The sequence below is a fragment of the Phyllobates terribilis genome, unplaced genomic scaffold, assembly GCF_046119375.1.
Source record: "Phyllobates terribilis strain yellow unplaced genomic scaffold, ASM4611937v1 Scaffold_119__1_contigs__length_5224398, whole genome shotgun sequence".
In the NCBI taxonomy this organism is placed as follows: Eukaryota; Metazoa; Chordata; class Amphibia; order Anura; family Dendrobatidae; genus Phyllobates; species Phyllobates terribilis.
The window spans coordinates 4,135,904-4,160,137 of NW_027362879.1; the positions used below are offsets into that span (position 1 = coordinate 4,135,904).

Genomic DNA, 24,234 nt, shown 5'->3' on the forward strand with positions numbered 1-24,234 from the left:
CGGCCATTATTATTCTACAGGTCATTACGAGTTCGTAGACACCAAACATGTATGGGTTCTTTTATATTTAAGTGGTGAAAAAAAATCCAAAATTTGGTAAAAAAAAAAAAATAGCACCATTTTCTAAGACCTGTAGCGTCTCCATTTTTCGGGATCTGGGGCCGGGTGAGGGCTTATTTTTTGAGCGCCGGGCTGACGTTTTTATTGATAACATTTTGGGGTAGATCCGATGTTTTAATCACCCGTTATTGCATTTTATTGCAATTTTGCGGCGACCAAAAAACGTAATTCTGGCGTTTAGAATTTTTTTCTCGTTACGCCGTTTACCGTTTGGATTAATTCTTTTTTTATATTGATAGATCGGGCGATTCTGAACGCGGCGATACCAAATATGTGTATGTAGGTTTTTTTTTTTAATATTTTATTTTGAATGGGGCGAAAGGGGGGTGATTTAAACTTTTATTTTTTTTTAAAAAAAATTATATTTTTAAAAACTTTTTTTTTCACTTTATGCATGCTTCTATAGTCTCCGTAGGAGACTAGAAGCAGCAACTATCTGATCGCCTCTGCTACATACAGTGGATCAGCATATCCTCTGCATATAGCAGAATTGGTCCTGTGCTATGAGCGCCGACCACTAGGTGGCGCTCATAGCGACCAGCGCATGACAACCACAGGCGTCTGCTGCAGACTCTGGGATGTCATGCCCACCCATCGGTGACCCGCGATCACATGACGGGGTTGCCGATGGGCGGGGCTTAGGACGCGTTTCCCGGAAGCGTGCGTTAAATGCCGCTGTTGGAGATTGACAGCGGCATTTAACATGTTAACAGCCGCGGGTGGATCGCGATTCCACCCGCGGCTGTTGCGGGCACGTCAGCTATAAGAATCAGCTGACATGTGCTCGGTTCAGTGCGGGCTCAGCCCTCACTGAAGCGGGGGAGGTAGCCTATGACGTACTAAGACGTCATAGGTTGCAAAGGGGTTTTAAAGAGCTGTGATTCCTAAACCTTTACTCCAATTAGGATGTGACTACCCTTAAATTAAAGTTGAGACTCGCCACTTTAAAGGGAATCTGTCACCCACTGGGAGATTTGAGACCTCTAATATGGTCATTGTAGCAGCTTTATTTTTTTTAATCTGAAACCTATTGAAAGTTTACTTGGCTGTGTGTTTGGAATCATTGTCTTGCTGAAATGTAAACCCTCATTTCATCTTCATCATGTTGGTAGATGACAGCAGATTTTTATCAAGAATGCCTCGGTACATTTGTCCATTCATCCTTCCTTCAATGATATAAAGTTTGCCGTATGCTGAAAAACAGCCCCACATCATGATATTCGCACTTCCAAACTTCAATGTGGCTATGGAGTTTTGGTGGTGACATGCAGTGCCTTTCGGTCACCAAACATGGTGTGTAATACGGCATCCAAAGAGTTCAATTTTGGTCTCATCTGACCAGACTTTTTTCTCCCAGTATTTCACATTCTTGTCTAAATGTTGTTCAGCAAACTTTAAAACACGCTTAAACATACTTTTTGTTGAGCAATGGAGTCTTGAGTGGTGAGCGTACATACAGGCCATGAAGGAGGAGTATAGTTTTCTTTGAAAAAAATTGTACCTGCTGATTCCAGGTCTTTCTGCAGCTCTCCTCATGTAATCCTTGGCTCTTGGACAATTTTTGTATAATTCTTTTCACTCCTCTTTCTAAAACTGTCTGAAACCTGGTTATGGCCAATTATGCTGAAATTATGTTTTTTCAACTACCGGATAATTGATGCAACAGTGATCACTGGGACCTTCAGTAGTTTATAAATTCTTCTGTAACCAATGCCATCAGTATGTTTTGCAACAATAAAGTTGCATAGGTCTTGAGACAGCTCACTGGTTTTACCCATGATGAGATCTTTCTTGTGTGACATTCTGGTGAGAATTTCATGTCAATAGCACATTTAGAAATATATTTAGTTACAAAATTGGTGAAATGCGTGTGAAGGAAACTTATCATTGTAAAGGAAATGTAGAACAGCAGTAAAATAACTAGTTAAGTTAGCATCCACATGACCGTCTCTACACAAAGACAATGTCTGCCTACTCTTATTGCTGGAACTCAGAACCATAGTGGGGTCTCCTGGAAGAATACTGAGAGGTACTGAGACACAAACTATTTAAAATGCAAAGTGCTTGCCCCTAAATTAGCCCAGGATCCAGTCACAGACCAGCAATTGTAATATTCTAATCCAGTCCGTCCAGGAAACATGAGCCCAGGACCAGGCATATAAAAAATGGGTTGCACAAAAGAAAGTTGCTCACATGTGAGGGCCTGATGTGCCGGTCTGATTCATAATTCATTCCCCTTCCCTCAAGGAAATAGAACTTAATTGTAGATGTAAACATTAAGGCATTCTGTTATTTATCCCTTTTTATTTTATAGCTGTTTTGCATATTTGTGTGGTTTTATTTTTACCTTTTTATACCTTTATTTGTAAACACTGTATATTTTTATATTAAAGCTTAAAATCTTTAATAGGTTTGATCCTTGTATGCTTTAAAGAATCCATAGCCTTTCAGAGAGTGTGTGGCCTTTTTGATTGTCTGACACTAACATACAGTGGGTACGGAAAGTATTCAGACCCCTTTAAATTTTTCACTCTTTGTTTCATTGCAGCCATTTGGTAAATTCTAAAAAGTTCATTTTTTTTCTCATTAAAGTCCACTCTGCACCCCATCTTGACTGAAAAAAAACAAAAATGTAGAAATTTTTGCAAATTTATTAAACAAGAAAAACTGAAATATCACACGGGCATAAGTATTCAGACCCTTTGCTCAGTATTGAGTAGAAGCACCTTTTGGGCTAGTACAGCCATGAGTCTTCTTGGGAATGATGCAACAAGTTTTTCACACCTGCATTTTGGGATCCTCTGCCATTCTTCCTTGCAGATCCTCTCCAGTTCCGTCAGGTTGGATGGTGAACGTTGGTGGACAGCCATTTTCAAGTCTCTCCAGAGATGCTCAATTGGGTTTAGGTCAGGGCTCTGGCTGGGCCAGTCAAGAATGGTCAAAAAGTCGTTCTGAAGCCACTCCTTTGTTATTTTAGCTGTGTGCTTAGGGTCATTGTCTTGTTGGAAGGTGAACCTTTGGCCAAGTCTGAGGTCCAGAGCACTCTGGAAGGGGTTTTCATCCAGGATATCTCTGTACTTGGCTGCATTCATGTTTCCTTCAATTGCAACCAGTCGTCCGGTCCCTGCTGCTAAAAAACACCCCCATAGCATGATGCTGCCACTACCATGTTACACTGTTGGGATTGTATTGGGCAGGTGATGAGCAGTGCCTGGTTTTCTCCACACATACCACTTAGAACTTTTTGGTGATAATTCTATCTTCATCTCATCAGACCAGAGAATCTTATTTCTCATAGTCTGGGAGTCCTTCATGTGTTTTTGAGCAAACTCTATGCGGGCTTTCATATGTCTTGCACTAATGAAAGGCTTCCGTCGGGCCACTCTGCCATAAAGGCCCGACTGGTGGAGGGCTGCAGTAATAGTTGACTTTGTAGAACTTTCTCCCATCTCCCCAATGCATCTCTGGAGCTCAGCCACAGTGATCTTGGGATTCTTCTTTACTTCTCTCACCAAGGCTCTTCTTCCACGATTGCTCAGTTTGGCTGGATGGCCACGTCTAGGAAGACTTCTGGTGGTCCCAAACTTCTTCCATTTAAGGATTATGGAGGCCACTGTGCTCTTAGGAACCTTGAGTAATGCAGAAATTCTTTTGTAACCTTGGCCAGATCTGTGCCTTGCCACAATTCTGTCTCTGAGCTCCTTGGGCAGTTCCTTTGAGCTCATGATTCTCATTTGGTCTGACATGCACTGTGAGCTGTGAGATCTTATATAGACAGGTGTGTGCCTTTCCAAATCAAGTCCTATCAGTTTAATTAAACACAGCTGGACTCCAATGAAGGAGTAGAACCATCTCAAGGAGGATCACAAGGAAATGGACAGCATGTTACTTAAATATGAGTGTCTGAGCAAAGGGTCTGAATACTTATGACCATGTGATATTTCAGTGTTTCTTTTTTAATAAATTTGCAAAAATTTCTACATTTCTGTTTTTTTCAGTCAAGATGGGGTGCAGAGTGTACTTTAATGAGAAAAAAATGAACTTTTTAGAATTTACCAAATGGCTGCAATGAAACAAAGAGTGAAAAATTTAAAGGGGTCTGAATACTTTCCGTTCCCACTGTATTTAGGGGACTTATCACCTGGGGTTTGATGAGTGGTGGCATCGTGTTCTGTAACCGGGGTGTGCAGACCAAGTCGCTCATTTTATAGCCTAGAACAGAGGTTGAGTGTTGGGTTGAATGTGAGGAGATGAATTAACCCTTGCAGGCACACCCCACGTCACATGTTGAGAAGTGTGTACTTGACAACGTGTTCAATACTTATTTCACCCACTGTATAACAATGTGAAATATTGAATGCACATTGAATATAGCTTTTTGGATTAAAGATATTAGTAACTGCATATATTTTTAATTCTAATATACAGTCATGGCCAAAAGTATTGAGAATGAGACAAATAGTAATTTTTCCAAAGTTTATTGCTTCATTTTTTGTAATGGCAATTTGCATATACTCCTGAATGTCAAAGAGTGATCAGCTTAACAGCAATTACCGTACTTGCAAAGTCAATATTTGCCCAGAAAATGAACTTTAACCCCCAAAACACATTTCAACATCATTGCAGTCCTGCCTTAAAAGGAGCAGCTAACATCGTTTTAGTTATTGATCCATTAACACAGGTGTGGGTGTTGATGAGGACATGGCTGGCGATCAATCAGTCATGATTAAGTAAGAATGACATCACTGGACACTTTAAAAGGAGGCTGGTTCTTGGTATCATTGTTTCTCTTCAGTTAACCATGGTTATCTCTAAAGAAACACGTGCAGCCATCATTGCACTGCACAAAAATGGCCTAACAGGGAAGAGTATCGCAGCTACAAAGATTGCACCTCAGTCAACAATCTATCGCATCATCAAGAACTTCAAGGAGAGAGCTTCCATTGTTGTCAAAAAGGCTCCAGGGCGCCCAAGAAAGACCAGCAAGCGCCAGGACCGTATCTTAAAACTGTTTCAGCTGCGGGATCGGACTACCAGCAGTGCCGAGCTTGCTCAGGATTGGCAGCAGGCTGGTGTGAGTGCTTCTGCACGCACTGTGAGGCGGAGACTCTTTGAGCAAGGGCTGGTTTCAAGGAGGGCAGCAAAGAAGCCACTTCTCTTCAGAAAAAACATCAGGGACCGACTGATATTCTGCAAAAGGTACAGGGGGTGGACTGTTGAGGACTGGGGCAAAGTCATTTTCTCTGATGAATCCCCTTTTTGATTGTTTGGGACATCTGGAAAACAGCTTATTCGGAGAAGAAGAGGTGAGCGCTACCACCAGTCTTGTCTCATGCCAACGGTAAAGCATCCTGAAACCATTCATGTGTTTGGTTGCTTCTCAGCCAAGGGAATCGGCTCACTCACAGTCTTGCCTAAAAACACAGCCATGAATAAAGAATGGTACCAGAATGTCCTCCAAGAGCAACTTCTCCCAATCGTCCAAGAGCAGTTTGGCGCCCAACAATGCCTTTTCCAGCATAATGGAGCACCTTGCCATAAAGCAAAGGTGATAACTAAATGGCTCATGGAACAAAACATAGAGATTTTGGGTCCATGGCCTGGAAACTCCCCAGATCTTAATCCCATTGAGAACTTGTGGTCAATCATCAAGAGACGGGTGGACAAACAAAAACCAACAAATTCTGGCAAAATGCAAGCATTGATTATGCAAGAATGGACTGCTATCAGTCAGGATTTGGTCCAAAAGTTGATTGAGAATATGCCAGGGAGAATTACAGAGGTCTTGAAGAAGAAGGGGCAACACTGCAAATATTGACTTGCTGCATTAACTCATTCTAATTGTCAATATAACCTATTGGTACTCATAATATGATTGCAATTATATTTCTGTATGTGATATAAACATCAGACAAACACTAATAAAAACCAGAGGCCAGCAGATCATGTGAAAATATAATTTTGGTGTCATTCTCAATACTTTTGGCCATGACTGTACTATACTTTGCCGACTATAAAACACACCTAATCATAAGACACATCCAAGGTTAAGACAGCAGTAAAAAGGAAAAATATTTATTCTACTAATTAAATTTTCCTTGCTGGTGTAAAGTGGAGGGGTGAATATCACGCATTTTAATGCACTAGGGTAGAATATGGAACTAGTAGATCTATTGTTAGTGTTTCTCTGCACCATGTGTTTTATTCACATATAGCTTCATAGCAAGAACATTAATGAACACTCTACAGTGCACATATATACACACGCAACATTGCTGCATAGACAGTGCATGCACTCAGCTCGGCTATATACACAAATTTACATACATTCACAGCTATGCAACACAAGCACATTTACATACATTAACAGCTCGGCTACATATGCACATTTACATACATTCAAAGCTCTGCAACATACGCACATTTATATACACACAGATTTTCTACATAAGCACATTTACATACACACAGAGCTCTGCTACATATGTACATTTGCTGTAACACAGAGGTTAATCTTAATTATTCAGACGTCTATTTTCAGTAAGTCAGGAGACTTTGTCATATTATCTGAATGTTAACACTTAAGTTGATATTTACTGCAACTTATTCCCTGATAATTTTGTGAGAGATGTATGGTCTTTGAACAATTTTGCTATATATGTTGATTAACCATTGTGTGAGCCCTGTGGCTTGTTGACTCGCAAAACAGAGGACAAACTATGCAAATCGATTAAATGCTCAAACAATGAACCCTAAGCCACTGCCAACTTCCCCCCTGACCTGTGAATGAGCCACAGATTTAAATATAAAAAAGGATTTCTGTCATGCTGCAAGTAGATTGAGAGACTCTTCAGGACAGCATGCAGGACACATGGCTCGATCAAGAGGGATACAGGATGTCAGCTTAGGAGGACCCCGGCTCAGCTGAAAGGGATACAGATCTGCGCCATTGACGATCACAGAACCCATGGATACATTTGGGGAAAGCAGGTTGGGACAGTGAGGTCACCTGGTCCCATGGATATGTTTTTTGGGGTTGCCAGGTGGGACCCTTTGGTCAACTGGAACCCATGGTACGCTCGGAGAAAGCCAGGTTGGTACCATCCAGTCACCTGGTTCCATGGATATGTTTGGAGAAGCCAAGGTAGGATCCTCGGATCTCCTGGCCACTTATTTGAATGGACTGTCAGCTTCCTAAGCTTGCAGCTACTTCCTTTCTGTGGGTGTCCAACCAAAGCGGGGTGTGGGGTTGAGGTAGTTGGTCCTGGAAGGGTAAGCGCAAGGTCCAGACTGTGTAATTTTGCACCATCTTGGGTCATTGCTGGGACTGTTCTATATGTTTATTGTCTGTTTTTGGTTCAATAAAGTATTGCCATATTGTTTGACTCTATGATGTCTGAGTAGTATTATGCCCATGGAAGACCCCGTGTCTTCACATTTGGTGGCAGCGGTGGGATATTACTCAGCCCGGCCAATCCGGGGGAGCTGCAGGGGACTAGCGGTTGTAGACACCGTTCAAAGGTTTCACAACCAGGGAGGAATATAGACAGACCCAGGAGACCATAGGTGAGGCATACATAGCAGGTTTCAGATGCTACCATGTCCAACCTCAGAAGCTTCGCCTTGGGAAGAGGACCAGAGTGGATGCATAGCCGCAACAAGAAATGGTAACTACAGGAACTGTGCCAGCTTCAACGGATTGAATACCAGGCCACGACACTATATTGGATTTAACACAGGAACCACAGGGTGTGGAGGACGACACGTGTAGATGCAATGGATATGAGTCGGTTCTCATCAATTACATGTGGAGTTTATTTGCAAGGAAGACATTAGTGTCTGCGCATAAAGAAATGCTGATGAACTGTCCCCAATCAGTGTAGAAGGATTATTAGAATTCTATCACATCTGGATAATTAAGATGGGGAGCAATATGCACATTTTCAAACACATACAGGTTTTCTTCTGTTAAAATAAAAACACAAACTAATCTCCCATGCCGGCGCCATTCCAGCAGTGTCGGCACTTGCATTCCCGGGGCTCATGTGAGCCCTATGCCCAATCAGCACTGGCGTCACTGTCTCCACAGTTGGACAAATTGAACATCAAGAGGAAGTCAGAGAGCAGCCGCACTCCTGGCTTCCTGTTGATGTTCAATAAGTCTGAAAAAGGGGACAGTGAATCCGGCGCTGATTGGGCGCAGGGCTCGAGTGATGTAACAACCAAACATGAGCCCTGAAAATGCGAGTGATGACACCGAAGGAACAGTGCCGGAATGGTGAGTATGAGTGCTATTTTAACCAGGCCAAACATGAGGAATGACAAGGGGTTGCTTTAGTAGTGGACAACCCCTTTAAGGAGATATAATTTTCGGTTAAAAATATCCAACATTTTGAATATGAAAAAGGCTTCCCCTTGGTGTGACTTCTCTGATTTTTATTAAGAGTTGATTTCCAACATATTCAACATTAAGAACATGATAAAGGCTTCTCCCCTGTGTGATTTCTTTGGTGACTAAGAAGAGATGATTTCTGTACAAAACATTTGCCACATTCTGAACAGGAAAAAGGCTTCTCCCCTGTGTGGGTTCTCTGGTGTCTATCAAGATGCTCTTTCTGGTTATAGCATTTTCCACATTCTGGACATGAAAAAGGCTTCTCCCCTGTGTGGGTTCTCTGGTGTCTATCAAGATGCGCTTTCTGATTATAGCATTTCCCACATTCTGAACATGAAAAAGACTTCTCACCTCTGTGAGTTCTCTGGTGGCTATCAAGATGCCCTTTCCGGTTAAAGCATTTCCCACATTCTGAACATGAAAAAGGCTTCTCCCCTATGTGGCTTCTCTGATGTTTATTAAAATTTGATTTCTCAACAAAACATTTCCCACATTCTGAACATGAAAAAGGCTTATCCCCTATGTGGGTTCTCTGGTGGCTTTCAAGATGCTCTTTCCGGTTAAAGCATTTCCCACATTCTGAACATGAAAAAGGCTTCTCCTCTTTGTGGGTTCTCTGATGTTTATTAAGATTTGATTTCTCTACAAAACATTTCCCACATTCTGAGCATGAAAAAGGCTTCTCCCCTGTGTGAATTCTTTGGTGACTAAGCAGAGATGATTTCTTCACAAAACATTTCCCACATTCTGAACAGGAAAAAGGCATCACCCCTGTGTGAGTTCTCTGGTGACTAACAAAATCTGATTTCTGGTTAAAACATTTCTCACATTCTGAACATGAAAAAGGCATCACCCCTGTGTGGGTTGTCTTGTGGATATCTAGACTCGCTTTCCGGTTAAAACATTTCCCACATTCTGAACATGAAAAAGGCTTCTCCCCTGTGTGAATTCTGAGGTGGCTATTAAGATTTGCTTTCCGGTTAAAACTTTTCCCACATTCTGAACATGAAAAAGGCTTCTCCCCTGTGTGGGTTCTTTGGTGCTTAACAAAATCTGATTTCTGGTTAAAACATTTCCCACATTCCGAACATGAAAAAAGCTTCTCCCCCGTGTGAGTTCTTTGGTGCCTAACAAGATCTGATTTCCGGTTAAAACATTTCCCACATTCTGAACATGAAAATGGCTTCTCCTGTGTGTGAGTTCTCTCATGACAAACAAGATATGATTTATGGTTAAAACATTTCCCACACTTGGAACAAGAAAATCTAGTCTCTGCTGTGTGAATTTTTTGATGTTTAAGAAGAGACTTTTTGAGGGGAAAACTATTTCCAGGTTTTGAATGTGAAGATGGCTTTTTTGCTTTAGGAGCAGTTTGTTTTTTAATGCTTATTTTGTGACTCTTATTTTCCTTAGTAGTAGGTAATGAATCAGAAGACAGGACCTGTTTCAAAGGATCAGATGACAGATCTTTGCTGTGAAGGGATGATGGTATATCTGGAGTAATGGTATTTACTTGAATTGTATCCTGTGGGATCTCAAGATCATTTGATTTAAAAATTGAAGATGTCAGCGGTCCCTCTGATCTCCTGATACAGTCATCTGCTAAGAATAAAAAAAAATATTATTTTTTAATATATCATCCTTGAATTTTACATTCCATTTCATACCCGTGTTATGTAAGTGATAATAATACCAATAAAAACTTCAATTCATTTCACAAAAAAACAAGTCTCCACTCAGGTCCATCATCTATCAGTGGAAAAACAGATGTTTCCATATTATTAGTGGCTCAAAGGCTCTTGAAAAACAACATGGCTTCCATATACCAATCCAGCAATATCCATTCTCCCGAAGTCAAATCTCCCCCTCACTTCTGAGCCTTGCAGTGTGCCCAAACCACATTTAGCCTCCGTGTATTTGGCATTACTATAGTGAGAAGAACCCACTTAATTTACGGTGTGTGTCTCCTGGAGCACAATCTGGGCACTATGTGTTGGGTAATAAATTAATATACGAGGGTAAGTCAATAAGTAATGCTTCCTATTTTTTTCCTCCTTAAATAAGGTAGTTATGTTAAATATTCGAATTTGGCACAGTTCCTCAAACCTTCTTCTCCAATCCACAGCAATTGCAACTTCCTGCACCAACAGGTGGCAGGACTGTATCCGTTTGCAAAATGGCTGACATCGATGTTCGTATCAGACAACGTACTGTGATTTAATTCTTGCATGCAGAAGGTGAAACGCCCATTCTGAGAGACTGAAAAATGTGTACGGTGATGCAACAGTGGATGTCAGTACTGTTAGACGATGGGTTCGTCGCTGTAACACAGCTGAAGGGCCATCACTGTTGGCTGACAAAATGTGGAGTGGCAGGCCAGTAACCGCAGTGACTCCAAGCAACATTCAGCGAGTCGATGACATCATTCGTGGTGACCTTTCATCTGTTCGGGCTGCTAAAAGAAGCTCATCGTGGGATTGACTTTGAGTATGAGGCGGCCGTGAAAAAGTCTGTGCGTCAATGGCTTAGGAAGCAAGACCATGCTTTTTACCATGCTGGAATACATGCCCTTGTTAAACCAAGACTGTGGAAATGGATGGAGATTATATTGAAAAGTGACAAATTAATCGTTAATGTTGTGGTTTTCAACCTATGTAATTGCATTTGAATTTCTTGCCAATTAAAAGGAGAAAAAAAATAGGAGGCATTACTTATTGACTGACCCTCGTATTTGCAATTTTCACTCACCAAAATCCACTGCGTGCTAATTTCCAGGAAATTGGCTGTGGAGTCAAAATAGTCACTACTCCTTTAGATTAATTCACTGAGGGTTATAATTTCCAAAATGGGGTCACTTTATGGGGATTTCTACAGCCCTGGTTTTCTGACATTGTGACATATAAGGGCTTCTGCAAATGGTGTGTCCCATCTCCTCTGGGATCTGCTCCTGTGACGTCTGTTTCTATCATCAGGCAATGACTTCTTCATCCTGCAGGCGGCGCTGGTAATGGAGGAGATGTGAGAACCAGAAGCTCTGGGTGGCGCAGGCTCTGTCCAGCCACTATGATTTGGGTGCCTGGGACCTGTAGTACCGTCCAGTCTGGCAGTATGGGTGTGCGTGCTGTCCAGCTGGAGTAATCTGCTCCCTGCTTCAGGCAATTGGAAAGCACCACACCCTACTAAAGCTGGAAGCATATTGCCGGAAGCTGCCAGATACAGCCTTGTTCTCCTCTGGTTCAGTCCTCTGTGCTCAGCTCCCGGCTTGTTTATTTGTTTCCTGTTGTGACCTCGGCCCGTTTACTGACTACTCTTGTGTCTTCTGATTTTGTATTTTCTCTGCCCTCTTGGTTCTGACCCGGCTATCTGACTATTCTTCTTCCCATCTCACTCCACAGAACAGCAGGTAACACCGTGGCCCAAGCCTGGGGGTCTCTGTGTAACTCCAGATCCATATGGAGGGGTTAAATAAGTGATGAGCAAGACAATCCCTGGGATCTGGAAAATGGAGTAGATAGCGCCAAGCCTGTTTGTGGTAGCCATCTTTTGAGCTGCCATGTGACCATGAACAGTGCTCCCAATACATTGTGTCTGTAAACTATTCCAGCAAGATCTGCAATCATATAGGTAAATGGCGCTCCTTCCCTTCTTAACCTGCCATGTGCCCAGACAGTAGTGTACAACCGTATATAGGGGATTGTCGGATTCAAGACAAGTTGGAAAATAATTTGTAAGGTCCATTTGTTTCCTATTATCTTTTGTGAAGAATTCAAAAGTTATCACCACATAAAGTGACACACGATTTGAAAAATGGGCCCAGATAGGAACACAAAACTGTCTGCAGGAAGGGGTTAAATCAGTATTTTGGGCACTAACTACTGTAGTAAAAAACTGTGACTATAGACAATAACACATCTACTGAAATGATCAAACTCAACAGTCTCCATCAGAAAAATGAGTAACTAGGGGAGAATGTTATGCTCTAGAGGCAAAATGGTTATCACATGTTTGTGATATGACCGGACTACACGACCGATAAAGCAGCCACAGCCGGTGACTGAGAAGAATCTGTGACTTCTCTGCATTTAGCGGTTACTACTCACCTGGTCGGTTATTTATAGGAGTCTTCTCTGTACACTGATCATCATCCCTCACATATGTCTGTGTAGTATTAATATGGGTCAGATCTTCACCCTGAAACAAATATTGTAAAAGTCACAGACAGATGGAGAAGTCACCTCTATGATCAGCTCTAATCCTGCCATCTCCACCGTTCTCATTACACAAGTATAAAACATATAATACTGGTGGATAAAACAAGACTGAGCACAAGACCTTCACAGCCGACTACACATCATAGGGGAGATCTCATGACACCTTCTCTCCATCTACCTGATGATACTGAGAAATATTGGGATCTTCTTGTCTACAGTCCTGTGAAATAAGAGGACGGGGACATCTGTCTGGTGTTGTTCTCTTACTGGATAGATCTGGAGGAAACACATACAGGGACTGAATTCATTCTTTACATACAGATAATTATGGGCCGTGTGTATTTAGTCCTGTCTGTTACCTGGTGAAGTGAGGGGCATGATGTCCTTGTACTGATCTTTGTGTCCTTCTAAATACTCCCACTCCTCCATGGAGAAATAGACAGCGACATCCTGACACCTTATAGGAACCTGACACATACAATGATACCGTCATCCCACCGATCTCTTCATAGCATTACTGTATAATGTCCCAGCATTCCCAGCAGTGTCACCTCTCCAGTTAGCAGCTCAATCATCTTGTAGGTGAGTTCTAGGATCTTCTGGTCATTGATGTCCTCATGTATCAGGGGGTGAGGTGGAGGCCCCGTGATTAGGCTCAGGGGTCTTCCCCATCCCTCAGACACCAGGTCCTGACAGCGCTCACTAGAGGTCTTCTTCACTACTGTATAACCCTAGTTATGGAGAGACACATTAATAAATCTCACTACAGACATTTCCAGAGTCCTCACCTCTCCAGTTCTGTCCATCTGTTATTCCCATAGATAAGAATGATGTAATGTGACGTCATCAGAATCTCTCACCTCTCCAGTAAGCCTGAAGAGGATCTCTAGGGTGAGGTGTAATATCCTCTCCGCCATCTTCTCTCTGTCCATATCCATCCTTGATGGGTAAATCAAGAAAATTGTCTTATATAGAAGATCTTCACTGAGAGGATTCAATATTATAGACACCTCAATGAGAAAATGATGAGCCTATGCAACATCATAAAAATCCTGTGTAATAATACAATTACTGGAGATAATAAGGGGAAACATATGAGGAGATTTATTATTTTACAGTATTTAGTTTTCTGCTTTACATCTAGTAATAAAACCTATATATTTTAGGTCACAGACAACAAGCAGTTTCTTCCTCGGAGTCTGCAGCTGAACACGTTTCTCATAGACTCATCTTCCATAAAGCTAATTCTCGACTCATTTACCGACACTGGAATCGGCATTAGCAAAACTGCAGGAGATATTCATTACACGTAACATGAGAAATAACTACTTCATGATGAGGACGACATCTTCATCTTCTACTATGGCTCTAGAAACATAGTTAGCCAGAGTCCGTCACTGACTACATCACCACCGGTCGTCTATATGAATGTTTCCCATCTTCCCCAGACTGAAATCTTCTATCACGTTAGATCTCATGTCTGATTCACACACAGAAGTTTGAGGCATTTATAAAGCTTACTAGATGGTGGCCCGATTCTAATGCATTGGGTAATCTAGAATAAACATGCGGCTGACCGGGCGCCACTAAGCAGCGAAGCAGTGTTTAAATGGGTTGTGCACTACTTTTAATTAACTTCACAATGTATCCCCTCGGTGCCCCTAATGAATTTTGTCATTACGTCATGTTGTCAATCCTGCTTGTGACAACATCGCTGACGACGCACAGCCAGCACGTAATTCTCCCGCCTGCAGCCGTATGTTGCTTCCGTTTACATCACAACTATTTGCGGCTGCAGCCGGGGGTGTGCTGTTCCGCGCACCACAGTGAATGACGGGCTGTGGCCGGGGTTATCCGTCATCGTGTCACATCCAGCATCCACAGCGCGGTCTGTCAATGTGGTTTGTATGGCTGCCTCATTTCTCTAATCCTGGTTTGTATGGCTGACTTATTTTGGATTGTACGCCTTCCTCATCTTAGCTTGTATGGCCCCCTTATCCTGGTTTTGTATGACCTACTCATTCCCCCATCTCTACAGCACAGTTCAAAAACTAAACCCTAATCCTCCCCTTGTTTCCTTTCTCTGCTCTAGCGCTGTCTGTCCTGTTTTCAGCAGCTCCTCGCAGGATCGAAGGCGCAGCACGCGCTCTCAGATACTGCTGTGATTTGCTGCTGTGTGTAGATTCGGTCCTTTCCACGCCGGGACTAAGTGCGTGGAGAGGCACAAATCTGCATTCACTTTAGTAGCACATGCTGCAGATGCCGCTATGAAGATTTAACAATAATACAATGAATACACAGAATAATACTTTATTAACTATTATTGGTTATAGAAGTTAATACAACTGAACAAAATTATTAAACAGATGATCAAAATATATAAACAATTCCATGAATATGTAACAATATTTTACAATAAATCATCGGACAAAAGAAGTAAGACCCTAGAATTTATTTATTAACAATATCAACCTAAAATATTTCTGTACACGACATTTTTGGTGAATACTTTTGGACTATTTGGAAGCAACTTTCCTTGTAAATGGGTATCCAAAACTTGCACCTTGACATTGGATCTCATTTTAACTCTTGAAAATGCAACATAGAGTTGTCCATGTCCAAAAACGGGCTCCGGTAAATATATGCCAACACGTTGTAGAGTTTGACCTTGTGACTTGTTTATTGTCATGGCAAATGCTGGTTTTACTGGAAACTGTCGACGTCGAAGCCTAAATGGAAGATCGGTGTCTGAAGGACATAAATCAATGCGTGGAATGAACACTTCCTCTCCTTTTGCAGATCCAGTGATCACTGTTGCTTGAATTATGTGGGAATGGAGTCCAGTAACAATAAGGCGAGTTCCATTACATAGACCATTTCTTGTATTTAGATTCCGAAGCAACATTACGATTGCTCCAACTTTAAGTTGTAGTCTGTGGAATGGCATTCCTGATGGCGTAACACTATTTAAAAATTCAACTGGATAATGCTCTCGTTCATCTTCATTGTCGACATCCACCGAATCATCACTTTTGTATAATTTATACTCTCCAGGCATTCTATCCATCACACGGGAATTTAGCAGAGCTACGTCATCGTTCTTGGGACAGAGAATTGCATAGGAAGAGGCCCTCTCAACACTGCTTTGGTCGTTTATATCTATTTCAACGTGTTGTCCAAAATCATCACTTACGATGCAGTCAGTGCACACCATGTCTTCTGGTATTTCAATAATGTCTTCTCCAAGGTTATATTCATTGCTCAGTTCACCATTACCAAGTTTAAGAAGCCAGTTGCTGTACTCTGGGTCAGAAGATCGCATGTTGTTAATTAGTTGTAGTTTATTAAACTCTTTCCAAAGGTCTGACATTTTTAAGGTTGACTCGATAATATTTGTTCTTGTTCCATTCGGTACAACTGGAAGGCATTGCCTAAAATCTCCGCCAAGGACAAAAACTTTACCTCCAAAAGGAATTTCATTTTTTTCAGCAATATTTGTAGTCATAACTTCACGCAGAAGTCTGTCAATTAAGCTCAAAGCATATTTGGGCGCCATGGTGCACTCATCAAGTATCAAAAGATTTTCACTGTTCAACTGTTTTCCTGCAAATGTGTCTTGTTTGATTCTGGAAACGGAGATTTCATTGACCGGAACTGGTATCCCAAAGAGTGAATGCATAGTGCGACCTCCTCGTAAAAGGTTTGCTGCAATACCTGTTGTAGCCGATGGCAATACGACTTTTCCTAACCCTCTAACGTGATGCATTAAAACTTCATAGAGGTATGTTTTACCGCTGCCTCCAGGACCGTCAATAAAGAAACATTTTGCCGTTGGATCGGCTTGGTTTTCTACAGCGCTCACAATAGTGTCATATGCAATCCGTTGTTCTTGATTTAAGGAGTTTTTCTTCTCTGTTGCCAACAATAATTCATAAGCTTCGTCATACTCTTGAATTTGTGCAACTTGACTTGCAGGCTGTGGCAAATTAAAGTCTGAAAACGTTTTTCCATGCAGTAGTAGGATATTTTGGACATCTTGCATGGCATAAGATTCGCAATTGTGACAATTTCCACTTTTGTTGTGAAGACGTAAGCAGTAATCTTCAATTATATGTTCTTTGAAATTTGTCCAAAGTTGAGCCGGATTTGTAGGCGGTCCAAAGACACAAATATAGGCAAACAATTCACGAAGTTTCTTAGGCATATGTAGAGTAAAGTAGAGTAAAGTAAGTGTCCACATAGTATCATCCAATAGAAGTCCTAAAGCCAAAGCTGCAGCTTTAAATGTATCGTGCAATACTCCATTAACTGTTTTCAAATCTTCGTAACTTCTAGCTCCTTTGACATGCAGTAGTAACAGCCGAAGGCAATATCTTTCTTGATCCTTGACACTAACAGTATACATGCGTCCAATTATTCTGCTAAGTCCTCGCTGTCTTGGCTTCCAAGTTTTATTCCAAACGTAATGCTCTGGAATCTCTCGATACAAATACTGCCTTGCGTTTTCGTCACGTTGGTTCAGCAAAAACCATTCCATTAATGTTGACGTTGTGCTTAAATTTTTGGAGACATCTTCGACTTGAGCATTTTCAAAGAAATAAAGCTGCTGTTGATTTGGTAAATGAATAGCTAAACGTATAATGGCATGGGACTGTGAATGCATTGGAAATGCAAATATTCTCCAAGCAGCTTCTGGAGCACTGACATATCTTGAGTCAACAAACCATGATGATTCATCGTGATTGACTGTTTTTTGTAGGATTTCGACGTTAGCTTTGTCATGCCCCTTGTAGATGTACTTGAAAAGATATTTAACACTTTTTATTGAAGCGCAGATTTCAACGTTGATGTGACAGTTGTAGCGTTTTAATAAGTACGGGTTGTATGGAACTATCCATGAGTTATTTATAATCTTTTTGTTGTGTACAATGTTATCAATCAGTTGTCTCCGGTAGGATGGGTAGCCGTCCAAATATTTAACAGTGTGCTGTTTCAACTGCTTTGGAAACCCTTTTGTACACTTTCCGTTTTCCATGCATGGACTTTTTGGATTTGCTACACCGCATGGGCCATGAACCATATTAGAGATTACAATATTATACAGTTCAGGATACTTTTGTTGGTTAGGAATTTCAGCCCACACTATGTTGTCAATTTCATCCTCCGTGCGAAACTTGGAATCCACGTCTAAAATAATTAGTATATGCGCATGTGGGAGACCTCGTTTCTGAAACTCTATGACGTGTACCATTGCTACGACTGTTCCAAAAAGGCCTTTTTTGATGTCTTCAAAAAGGCTGCTGAGTTTTAGTCGAAATACGCGTGCAACTAAGTCTGGCCTGTGTTCAACTTGCTGCCAGGGTTGTAGATTTTCTGTAATTTCCGGCCATTTAGGATTACAGGTCATTGTTAAAAAAATGTCAGGTCTTCCATACTTTGTTACTATTGCCATTGCATCTTGATAACGCTGTTGCATGTTGCGGGGGCTACCTTCAAAGGACGACGGAAGAATTACTGTTTTTCCAATGGGAATTCCTTTTTGAATGGATTGTTTTTGCAAAATGTTCTTGAACAACGCAGTAGTCTTCAACTTTAAGTTGTTTTTGATTTCTTCGTATGAAATTGAGCTGATTTGCTTCAATTTTAACGTATGCGTCTACTAAGTACTGTTGTGTCAGTTTCCCACCGTTTAAAATAGGATTGAAGTATTTTCGCACAGACAGAAGAAAACTGTAGTACTGTAGTTGTGTAATTCTTCTTGAAGTTCCTTGCTGGTGTAGGTTTTCATGCCACCCTTGATCACCGCTTGGAAAGAATAGCGGATACAGAAGAGCATCAAGGTTGCTGTGCAAAATGCTAATCCGTTGTGTTTTAGGAACGGAAGGGTTGTTTTTGTCTGGCTTAAGATGGACTAATATATCTCTTTGAAAAGGAGGCTCTCCATCATCGTTTTGAAAAACAACTGCGACCTCACTTACACGTGGTTTGTTGTAACATCGGGGATCTTGTTGACGTTCTTGTTTAATGGCCATGATAATAGAAGGCATTTCCGTCCCATTTTGTATAGCTCTCTGTTCTTCCTCAGCTTCAACGTCTTTTAGCATGCGATATGCAGCAGCAAATGGGCTGATTGTTTGTAAATGTACGGCAATTAGGTTCATCAGTTCTGCATTACACTTTTCATTTTCTTTTCGGTTCATCCTTTGTTCTGTAGCCTCATTTGGATCAAAGATGTATAATTGTGCAAATGTTGGTGGTTGTCCTAGTTCTGGGTGAAGTGTTCCAGTACGGTGGTAGATCTGGCCATGAATTTTAAAACAATACGGTCCGAATACAGGGGGCGGTGCAATGTTGGCACCAAATGAAGCAAACGCATGAGAACTGTTGATACTTCTGATATTTTCCATAAAATTTCTACTGTGTTCATGCGTTCCTTTCATCAACTGCTCAAACAGATCTGAGTAGTGACATCTTGGTAGCATCACTTTTCCTTTTTGGCAGCATTGAGTAAACTAATTGTCAGATAGTTTTTCCTCGATAAAATTCATAGATTCGCATTTTGAACAAACTACATTCATCTTCCCACAGTAGTGTTGAATAATGATAGTTTCATTGTCTGTTACGTAACGTGCAAGTTGTTGAATGTTCTGCTGGGTTTGCCTTAGTTGGTAGAGCATTCTTTTTGATAAATTTGTCGATCGTGTTGTTCTCGGTTTGTCCTGGATTCTGGAGATTCATTCAGATGACATTGTCTATGGGATTCTGCATCGTGTTCGTGTCTAGCCGCAGTGTGTTGCGGTGTTTCCCGTTCCCGACGTTATCTGTGAGATTCCGCATCCTGTGCTTGTCTGGCGGCAGTGTCTTGTGGTGTCTCCTGTTTCCGACGTTGTCTGTGAGATTCCGCATCCTGGGCTTGTCTGGCGACATTGTGTTGTGTTGTCTCCGGTTTCCGACGTTGTCTGTGAGATTCCGCATCCTGGGCTTGTCTGCTGGCAGTGTGTTGCGGTGTCTCCTGTTCCCGGCGTTTTTGTTGAGATTTGGCATCCTGGGCTTGTCTGGCGGCAGTGTGTTGCGGTGTCTCCTGTTCCCGGCATTTTTTGTGAGATTCGGCATCCTGAGCTTGTCTGGCGGCAGTGTGTTGCGGTGTCTCCTGTTCCCGGCGTTTTTTGTGAGATTCCGCATCCTGGGCTTGTCTGGCGGCAGTGTGTTGCGGTATCTCCTGTTCCCGGCGTTTTTTGTGAGCTTCCGCATCCTGGGCTTGTCTGGCGGCAGTATGTTGTGGTGTCTGTTGCTCTCGACGGTGTTGTTTTCTTGCTGCTTCTGCTGCTTTTCTGTCTTCCTCCGTGGCGTATTTTCGCTTACGACCCATTATAAAACAGGAAGCGTAAAGAAGTATCTCTTCAGCGCGCTGTCACTGGTAGAACGTGTTCAGTAAGCCTGACAGAAGTCCCTCGCACAGTGTGACAGAAGTCCCTCGCACAGTGTGACTGAAGTCCCTCGCACAGTGTGACTGAAGTCCCTCGCATAGTGTGACTGAAGTCCCTCGCACAGTGTGACTGAAGTCCCTCGCACAGTGTGACAGATGTCCCTCGCACAGTGTGACAGAAGTCCCTCGCACAGTGTGACTGAAGTCCCTCGCACAGTGTGACTGAAGTCCCTCGCACAGTGTGACAGAAGTCCCTCGCACAGTGTGACAGAGAAAACCTGCTCAGTACGTTATGAGCATTTTGTGAGTCACATGACCACATGGGCGGAGTTAGCCGTGCTATCTCCCGAACGTGGCGTAGATATTTGAAATGTTGCGGTAATTGGCCGGAGAGCGTGTTTAAATTTGGCGAGGAAATCTGTGATTGGTCGCGGGCGGCGTCCGCGACCAATCATAGAAGCAGGTTTTAAATGTCGCGCGCCGTGTTCCTAAGCAGCGGACAGTGTGTTTGAATTCAGCGTTCAAATCTCTGATTGGTCGCGCCCTCCTGACGCGACCAATCAGCGTATCGTATTGGTGAGGACCGGGGAGCGGCTGCCTGGACCGGGGAGCGGCTGCCTGTGCGGCTACTTCCGCTCCGAGAAGCCGGGACATGAGCGGGCGCTCGCAGCAGAAGTATCCGGACCCGCAGCGCCACTCCCCGGTCCTCCCTACACACGCTAGCCGCATGGATGTCAGCGCCGCTCCCCCCTTCTGCATGGATGTCAGCGGCGCTGCCTGTGCGGATACTTCCGCTCCGAGAAGCCGGGACATGATCGGGCGCTCGCAGCAGAAGTATCCGGACCCGCAGCGCCGCTCCCCGGTCCTCCCTTCACACCCTAGCCGCTGATGTCCCCACAGTATCCGCATGGTGTTACAAAGATCCGGACATTTGTGTTAAAAATCGCTGATTGGTCGCTGTACTGATTGGTCGCCGACTCTGGGCGCCACCAATCACCGATTTTCGCGCCACATTTAAATAGCGTCCGCGACCAATCAGTACAGCGGTGTTGAAATGTGGAGCCAAGATCGGTGATTGGTCGCGGCCGATATTTAAATTTGGCGCCCAAATCGGTGATTGGTCGCGGGCAGCGCCAGCGACCAATTAGCGATTTTTAACACAAATGTCCGGACCTTTGTAACACCATGCATATACTGTGGGGACATCAGCGGCTAGGGTGTGAAGGGAGGACCGGGGAGCGGCGCTGCGGGTCCGGATACTTCTGCTGCGAGCAGTCGCTCATCTCCCGGCTTCTCTGAGTGGAAGTATCCGCACAGGCAGCGGCGCTCCCCGATCCTCACTAATACGATTCCGCTCCCCGCTCCTCACCAATACGATTCGCTGATTGTGATCTTGGCGCTAAAGTTAAACACCGCTCTGCTGATTGGTCGCGGCCGCTGCCCGCGACCAATCACCGATTTTGGCGCCACATTTAAATAGCGGGCGCGACCAATCAGTACAGCGGTGTTTAAATGTGGAGCCAAGATCGGTGATTGGTCGCGGCCGCTGCCCGCGACCAATCAGCAGAGCAGTGTTTAACTTTAGCGCCAAGATCACTGATTGGTCGCGTGCGGAGAGCGGAATCGTATTAATGAGGACCGGGGAGCGAAGCTGCCTGTGCGGATACTTCCACTCAGAGAAGCCGGGAGATGAGCGACTGCTCGCAGCAGAAGTATCCCGACCCGCAGCGCCGCTCCCCGGTCCTCCCTTCACACCCTAGCCGCTGATGTCCCCACAGTATCCGCATGGTGTTACAAAGGTCCAGACATTTGTGTTAAAAATCGCTGATTGGTTGCTGGAGCTGCCCGCGACCAATCACCAATTTGGGCGCCAAATTTAAATATCGGCCGCGACCAATCAGCACAGCGGTGTTTAAATCTGAAGCCAAGATCGGTGATTGGTCGCGGCCGATATTTAAATTTGCCGCCCAAATCGGTGATTGGTCGCGGGCAGCGTCCGCGAACAATCAGCACAGTAGTGGTTAACTTTAGCCGCAAGATCAGTAATTGGTCGCGGGCCAAGACCGTGACCAATCACCGATTTGTGCGGCAGCTTTAAATAGCGGCCGCGACCAATTGGATGTCAGCGCCGCTCCCCGGTCCTCCGTTCACGCCCTAGCCGCATGGATGTCAGCGGCGCTGCCTGTGCGGATACTTCCGCTCCGAGAACCCGGGACATGAGCGGGCGCTCGGAGCAGAAGTATCCCGACCCGCAGCGCCGCTCCCCGGTCCTCCCTTCACACCCTAGCCGCTGATGTCCCCACAGTATCCGCATGGTGTTACAAAGATCCGGACATTTGTGTTAAAAATCGCTGATTGGTCGCTGGCGGTGCCCGCGACCAATCACCGATTTGGGCGCCAAATTTAAATATCGGCCGCGACCAATCACCGATCTTGGCTCCACATTTAAACACCGCTGTGCTGATTGGTCGTGGCCGATATTTAAATTTGGCGGCCAAATCGGTGATTGGTCGCGGGCACTGTCGGCGACCAATCAGTACAGCGACCAATCAGCGATTTTTAACAGAAATGTCCCGATCTTTGTAACACCATGTCCCGGGTTCTCGCAACGGAAGTATCCGCACAGGCAGCGCCGCTGACATCCATGCGGCTAGGGCGTGAAGGGAGGACCGGGGAGCGGCGCTGACATCCAATTGGTCGCGGCCGCTATTTAAATGTGCCGCACAAATCGGTGATTGGTCGCGGGCCAAGACCGCGACCAATCACTGATTTGGGCGGCAAATTTAAATATCGGCCGCGACCAATCACCGATCTTGGCTCCAGATTTAAACACCGCTGTGCTGAGTGGTCGCGGCCGATATTTAAATGTGGCTCCCAAATCGGTGATTGGTCGTGGGCAGCGTCGGTGACCAATCAGCACAGCGGTGTTTAACTTTTGCGCTAAGATCAGTGATTGATCGGGTCTGAAGACCGAGACCAATCAACGAATCGTCTTTGTGAGGACCGGGGAGCGGCGCTGCCTGTGCGGGTACTTCCGCTGCGAGAACCCGGGACATAGCGGGCGCTCGCGGGAGAAGTATCCCGACCCGCAGCGCCACTCCCCGGTCCTCCCTTCCGCATGGAGGTCAGCGGCGCCGGGGGTCCATCCGCTGCTTCCGGCCGGGAGATGAGCGCCTCGCGCCGCTCATCTCCCGGCTGCATCTCCGTCCCGCAGATGGGTCCGGCGGTCGGGTTCCTTCTGCTGTTGCCGGCCGGGAGATGAGCGCCTCGCGCTGGTCATCTCCCGGCTGCATCGCCGCTCAGCTCCGTCCCACAGATGAGCCGCTAACGGCCGCCAACTTTTTTCAGAAATCCCGCGGCGCTGATTGGCCGCTGGCGGACCAATGAGCGACGCGGGATTTCCTGGACAGACAGACAGACAGACGGGATAAGACGATTATATATATAGATTTGTTTGCACAAACACCGAAGGCAGAAATGATTTGATACCAAAGTCTCCATGTACAGTGTTTTATGGGGTTTATTTCTGGCCTTAGGCTTTCCTATATTACAAGAAAAACACCAGAAAAAAGTAGATATTATTGGCACCAACAATTCTTGTAAAAAGAAAAAAACATGCAAAAACCAAAGAACACATTTTGTTATTTTTTAACACGTTAAACATTTGTTGTAAAAAAAATTAACTCTTTTGGGCACCAGAACATAGATGTTCACCGCAGGGATGGCACAGCTGCGGCTGCAACAAAAACCCTGGTAGTTTAACCACTTGCTGCTGTCAAAAGCAAACATGGCATCTAATAAGGTTTGACAGAGTTTGGCTAAATGCCCCATCTCCCCCAAGTACTCGATTGTATGGGGCTACTTAGTTACTACAATACTTAAATGCCTAATAATGGTGTCTGGGCCTGCAATGTATGAAAGTCTACTATGCTGGACCAGAGACAGCTTCCAATAAGTTACCTTTTATCGCCCCCTATTCACATTAGACTAAAGTTGCATGAAAGCACTGATTTTGGGGAGGTTTGGTGGACTATATAATTTATTTGGGGCCTTCTGACCTATGATGTCAGGGCAGAGAAGGA

The 24,234-nt window shown here is 44.0% G+C and overlaps 1 protein-coding gene across 2 annotated transcripts; it reads right to left on the minus strand.

Annotated features, from left to right (window-relative positions):
• Positions 1–8,187: 8,187 nt before the first annotated feature.
• Positions 8,188–13,661, minus strand: LOC141201580 (uncharacterized). 2 transcript variants are annotated; one of them, XM_073663572.1, is made up of 6 exons: positions 13,587–13,661; positions 13,278–13,457; positions 13,086–13,194; positions 12,905–13,002; positions 12,616–12,706; positions 8,188–10,114 (listed from the first exon to the last, which is right to left on the minus strand). In XM_073663572.1, the coding sequence occupies exons 1-6, from the start codon at positions 13,656–13,658 to the stop codon at positions 8,589–8,591; spliced, it is 2,076 nt and encodes a 691-aa protein (XP_073519673.1). In that variant the 5' UTR covers positions 13,659–13,661; the 3' UTR covers positions 8,188–8,588. The 2 variants fall into 2 exon arrangements, with proteins under 2 accessions (XP_073519673.1, XP_073519672.1); XM_073663571.1 differs by having other exon boundaries at positions 8,188–10,117.
• Positions 13,662–24,234: the final 10,573 nt, after the last annotated feature.